General features: G+C 58.1%; 1 protein-coding gene across 1 annotated transcript; it reads right to left on the bottom strand.

Annotated features, from left to right (window-relative positions):
- Positions 1-473: 473 nt before the first annotated feature.
- Positions 474-4,518, bottom strand: LOC311218354 (1-acyl-sn-glycerol-3-phosphate acyltransferase alpha-like; the record flags this gene model as incomplete). Its single annotated transcript, XM_084301016.1, has 6 exons — positions 474-709; positions 895-967; positions 1,161-1,256; positions 1,415-1,590; positions 1,844-1,977; positions 4,334-4,518. The coding sequence occupies 6 exons, from the start codon at positions 4,516-4,518 to the stop codon at positions 474-476; spliced, it is 900 nt and encodes a 299-aa protein (XP_084157142.1).
- Between the last annotated feature and the right edge of the window lie 1,558 nt (positions 4,519-6,076).

Genomic DNA, 6,076 nt, shown 5'->3' with positions numbered 1-6,076 from the left:
TCCTCCCGTCCCTCCCAGCCTTACCGTGTGCTCTGCACCCTCCCCACGGGTGGCTGCACGAGGACAGCGCTGCCAGTAGGACCATGGCTTGCAGCTTCCCCTGGCAGGAAACAACTGAACAAGCCCACAGGTGAACCACACCACGAGAGACAGAGAACAGTGCAGTGAGCTCTACCTGGCACACCCAGCCCTTCACCCCTTGCATGGGCAGGATCTATCCCACCAGATGGAGCCCACAGGCTGGGCCAGCTGCACAGCACCAGGTCTGGGGGAGACACACGTCATTGCAAGGGGGTTCTGGGGCACCTTGCTCTGTTTTCAGCGCTGCCTCCCACCCTGCTCTGCTTCCCCTTTTACCAGGGCACCATCCTGCTGCAAGCCCAGAAGACACATCTACAGGGGACAGGGGACAGTGTGGCCCAGCCTGTGACTGCACCACCTTCCTGATGCCCCAAGAGGTTCTGTTCCTTTGCCTAATCACTGGACCCAGCTGTGTCCCCCGTGTGCCATGGACTGCCAGTCCCCTTGGTGGCCCCAGCACAGCATGGGAGCGGAGGGTGCTCAGCGCGCTGGTCCCCCCGCTGATTTGCAGCCATCTCAGAGAAGACATCAACCATGGCTTTGCGGACAGTCTCTGTTAGCTTGGGGACATCCTTCAGGCTCAGGCCCTGGGTTTCTATCTTGGGAAGGACTTGGATGGTACATGTCCCTGGAGAGAGAGGGGAAAGGCCAAGGAGGCTGCTGGATAAACCCCCCAGGAGCGAGGTCTTCCCACCAGCATCCTCCACCACTGGCTGCCTGCCCACATGTCTCCCAGAGACCTTCATCCCCTGTGGGCCCATCCCCACCACCAAATTTTCCCTCCAGCAGCAGGGCTTCTTCTTTTCCACTTACCAGAGGTGAATTTCTTATCCTTGGAGCTGAAGAAGTCCCAGTACGGGGAGATCACAATGGGGAAAATGGGAACCTGCAGGAGACGGGGTCAGGGGTGTCCTCCATACAGACTCCAGCTCCTGCTGTGCCCTGGGCTTCAGCAGGTCCCTGCCACCTCCCTGGGCCCTGCAGACCCCAGAAGACCCTAATGTCCCCCATCCTTCTGCCCCAGGGTGTGTGCCTATCCCTCTCTGCCACGGGTGGGTGGAGGTGAACGATTGCCTTACCTGAGCCTGCACAGCCAAGTGAAAAGCCCCACGCTTGAAGGGCAGCATGGATTTGTCCTGGTTCCTGGTGCCTTCAGGGAAAATCAGCACTCGGAGCTGCACAGGACAGGAAGGGATGTGAACATGGATCCCAGAGGTCCTCTGGCCCAGGACTGGTGCACCCCAATCCCCACTATGTTGGTGCCCACCCATGCCTCCCACTGCACCCCCCTGTGTTTCTCCTCCTCAACTGCCCCTGCTGCCTGTCCCCTCACATTTTCACGCCGTATGGTCTTGGCCGTCTGTGAGATGACACCGATGGCATCTCCCCTCTTGTGGCGGTCAATGAAGATGATGCCACTGAGCCAGCAGGCCCACCCCACGGTGCCCATGTACATGAGCTCCTTCTTGGCGATGGGCACGCAGCGGTCGGGGATCACTTCCACCATGCCTGGAGGAGAGATGGGAGAAGAAACGATCAGTCCCTGCCTGGTAGCTCCCATGTCCAACCAAGCAGTGACCCAACATCATCCTCCCTTCTTGCAGCCCTGAGCTCCAGCCCCACCAGCTTCTCTACCCCACACCTCCTGTACAAATTCTGGTACTGGCCTCACTGGAACACCCCGGCACAAGCCTGGTCCAGCCCTGCAGAACCCCAAAGGCTGCCCAGGCAGCGATGAGTCCCTCCTCTCCCCTGCACTTACCCATGAGGTCAAGGGAAGCTTGGTGGTTGCAAACTATCACATAGGGCTCCTCAGTATTCAGATGCTCGGAGCCCCACACCTGCATCTTGATGCCGTACAAGTGCTTGAGGGGCCGGATCGCAGCACGCAGGAGCCTAGGGCAGAGGAACACATGTGGGGAGCAGATCAACACAGACAGGGGCTGCTGGATTTCTTCCAGCCCTTCACAGTCACTCAAGAGCAAGGTGCAAGACGGATCAGCTAGAGCTGGTCCATACGAGCAAATAGCGTGTCCCAAGGTGGGTCTGTGCCCAGTCTCAGCAATCCCATGTGGTGGTTTTCTCTTGTAAACACATCTGTAGCCATCCCCAAGGTGAGAGCAGTCGCTGCCTCAGTGGTAGGAAGTGTGGCTTTGAGCCACGAAGAGTTGCCACCATGAGCAGGTGGGAGAAATAACAAGGTTCTTGGAGGGCTGATGTCCAGGGAAGGTGAAAAAGTGAGATGGGAAGGGGTAGGATGGGATGGGAATGCCTGCAGCCACAGTGTGAATCATCGCATCCCAGTGAGGACAACGGCCTCTGGCTGGGTGAGCCTTACCGTGAGGCTCCAGCACGTGCACCGTGGGCAGGAACCCCAGCCCCACGCTCACAGCTTGCATGGCCACTGCCTCCTGTGGGTGGTGGGTCACAGCGAGATATGCCAAGCAATGGCTGGGGGAGCACTGCAGGGAACAGCCTGGGGACAGAGAGGTCGGCAGGGCTGCTGCTGGGGAACAGCCACTGGGCAGCACTGCTAGCACCACACGTGGAGGTGGAGGAGGCTTTGCCAAGAGCAGAGAAAAAAAGGCAGGAAACAACTCAGCTTCGTTCATTAGAGCAACTCAGAATAGCTTCAGGGGTCCTGCAGCATCAGGAAGGGATGGAAGTTTCTCATCCACATGGATGGACAGGAAACAAGGAAGAGCAGCGTCACCAGAAAGGGTTGGACAGGAAGGCACCAGGATGGCAATGCTGATGAAGGGTGACAGTCAGTATGAGAACAACAAGAAGAGTGAAGGGACAATGGGGCAATGGGGATTGCAACACCCAAGGAGAAGATAAAGCCCAGTACACTCTCATTCCAACAGTGTTGAAATGGGGCACTTTCTAACCCATAGCATGGAGAGCATCCATGCCAGGGACCTCACATCTATCAGTGACTGTTCTCAGAGAACCCACAGGGGACAGGGCAGTCAGGAGGAGCTGGGGACCAGGCAGGCAGGAGAAGAGATCTGGGAGGAGTGAGGAGGCAGGGGAAATTCATGGGGAAATTCACAGTGCCTGGTAGAGCTGTTGTGCCAGAGGACTGAGCTTTTGGGAGACCTGGGCACGGCAATCCCTGTGCCTGTGGAGAAGCAAAACACTTGTGGCAATGCCCCAAAGCCAGGATTAATGACAGGATACTGCTCCAAGCTGGAGGCTTTGTGATTTGGAGGCTGAAGAGGAGGCAGAGCAGGGCGTGCTGCTCTGGTGGAGGACGGCTGTGAGGTGTCGGTGGGACAAGGTAAGGCACTGGTGACTCATGGCTGCATCACACCAGGGAGTTCCTCTAAGCCAGAAGCTTTTGCCCCAGCGCTCGAAGCACCTCAGGACATGTGCGTGTGTGCACAGCATTTCCGCACAGACAGGATGAGAGAGAGAGGCTGCACAAGGGGACTGATAACATCAAACGTCTGACCACACTGCTGCCAAGGGCCCCAAATCTCTCAGCACCCACACTCAAGCTTGCCAGATTGCACAGCCTCAGACATCTTGCACTCTGACACAATTACATCCCTTCTGGTATGCTATCATTCCCAGGAATCCAGCACCAGGATTGCAACACCCTTGGAAGCAGACAAACCTTCCTCTCGTGCTCAGAGATGCTATCGCAGCTGCCACCACCCCCAGCTCAGCCGAGCCTCCCCTCTGCTGTGGGGCAGCACCGGCACAGCTCACCGGCACGTGGCAGCGCTGTGCCAGAGCTGATGGCACCGAGGAATCCCACAGTCCCTCTGCCAAAGCGCAGTCCCCTGAACACGACGTGGCTGCACTGCCAAAGAGGCAGGCATGGCTATGTGCTTGTATCCTGCTAATGACAGCACTTCGAACCCTTGCCAGCCTCCCCATCTGATGGCCCAATGCTGCAACGGCCAAGAAGGATCCCTTGTAAACGATTTCATCCTCTGGGGACCAGCTAGTCCAAAGCCAGGTGGCCACCCCATTGCAGTGTAACCATCCCTTGCCTTGGCCAGCACCCCTCCACCACACCACAAGATGCAGATGCACCCTTCCTTGCCGCAGGGATGTGGCCACAGCTCTCACCGTGGCTCCAGGGCTTGACTCAGCCTCACTGCACAGACACGCCGCATAGTCCCGGCTCTGGGTACAGCCTGGGAAGGAAAAAGCAGGTCCACAAGACCTCCAAACTCCTCTATCACTGCCAAGCCCCAGATGTCACAGCGGTGAAAGAACAACCCCAAGCCATACTCACTTCATATTCTCCACGGAGCGTCCCCGAAGAGCTGCCAAGGGGGAGAGGAGAGTGGCCATGGCCACAACCCAGCAGTTAAAGAAGGCCACCTTGCAGAAGTAGTTGAAGGCGGCATTGTGCTGGTAAAGCAGCAGGGCAGCGAACAGGAGGAGGAGCAGCAGCCCCTGGAGCAAGACAGCCTCCATCATGCTGCCTGGGCACAAGGGTGCTGGAGAGCTTAGCCTGTGTCCCCAGGAGCTGGGGAGGAGGACAGGGCTGCCAGGAGCACAGCAGGAGACACTAGGGTATCAACAGAGCCGCATGTGGGTGTGTGGGGCTGGTCCCGGGAAAGGAGTTGTGTGCTGCTCGCCCTGTGCAGAGGCTTGAGTATGGACTGGCAGAGGTGGGAGGCAGGCTCACCAGCCGAGGGTGGAGAGCGGAGGTGAGTCAACACCATAGACCCTGGGTCACCCACGGAGTCACAGCTGGGATGTGCCTATTGCAATGCTTCCGACTTGATGCAATCAGCACTGCTGCTTATTACAGTGCTTACGCTGGGGGCACCTCCTGGGGTCACGGGAACCCCTGATATCCTCCTGATAGCAGGAGGAGCTCTGGTCCATACCCATCACCCCAGCGAGGCTGGCCGCAGTTCCCCAGCACCATCAGGACCCACACTGCAGATTATGAGGCCGCTGGAGCATACCTGGCTGCTCCCCGCGCAGGCTGGCCAGCCCCCGCCCCAGCTGGCAGCCAGGGGCCGCATTGCGTTAGGTGTTTATGGCAGTGCAGTCAGCGTGCACAGGAGTGTAATTAGCCTCTCCTCCTGCTCACTTGCTGTCACACCAGGCATGTAAGATTCAAGCCCATTCCTGGGCTGCGGAAGTCTGGAAACTGGTCTTGCTTTTCAAAAGCAGCGTTCTGACATAGCAAAACTGACTGGCTTGGTGTCAGCCAGCTCAGCCACCAGCATCTCTTATGTGGGGCCTCACAGCCCCACTGCTCCATCCGTGCACTGCTGCCCACACCCCTTGGTTCCTCCAGCCCTTGGGTCAGAGGGCTCTGCTCGTGCCTTCCCATAACAACCCCAGCACCGCATCTCCTGGGTCACACCCAGTGGCTCCAACTCTTTTCTGACATGACGTACCTTCTACAAAACCATCCTGCTCCACTCCCACAGCAGCTGCTTCCACCCACACCTTCTCTCCACCTCCGGTGGCATCGGAACAAGCAGATGCCTTCCTGCTCCTGGCCGTGCCATGCCCCCTGTGCCGTCAGCTAGAAGTGCCCCAAGACGGTCTCCTTCTCTCCTGATCTACGCAGTCAGTCTTGTAGTATCTTGGGGTACTGCCACCCGAGGGAGATGTGCCTTCATGCCCAACCCAACACAGCTCCTCCACTCCACGCTGGGGCCAACCTTGCTAGCATCTCCCACAGCTTCAGCAGGAGCCAGGCCGAGCCTTGCTGCAGAGGAAGATCCACCTGTGGCAGAGCATAGCTCAGTCCTGGGCAGGGGGAACATGAGCTCTCCCTTCCATAGGGACCCCAAAATAGAGACAGGGCAGTCCTTATTGCCCAGTAGGGGCAGAAGGAGGGGATTTCAGGGTCAACTGCCTGGACACCATTTTTCTGCATGCTCTCAGCTCCACGTAACTCCCAGCCCTAGCGTCTCCTAATAGGAGCTAAGGCAGAGCCTCCTGATAACCGGGCTGTAATGCTTCTGGCTGCGTGGAACTCCACAGCCCTCATCAGAACCCCATAGTC

The sequence above is a fragment of the Netta rufina genome, assembly GCF_964035555.1.
Source record: "Netta rufina genome assembly, chromosome: 24".
Taxonomy (NCBI): domain Eukaryota; kingdom Metazoa; phylum Chordata; class Aves; order Anseriformes; family Anatidae; genus Netta; species Netta rufina.
The sequence above is the reverse complement of the archived record's forward strand: the minus strand, read 5'-3'. Positions and strand labels throughout refer to the sequence as shown.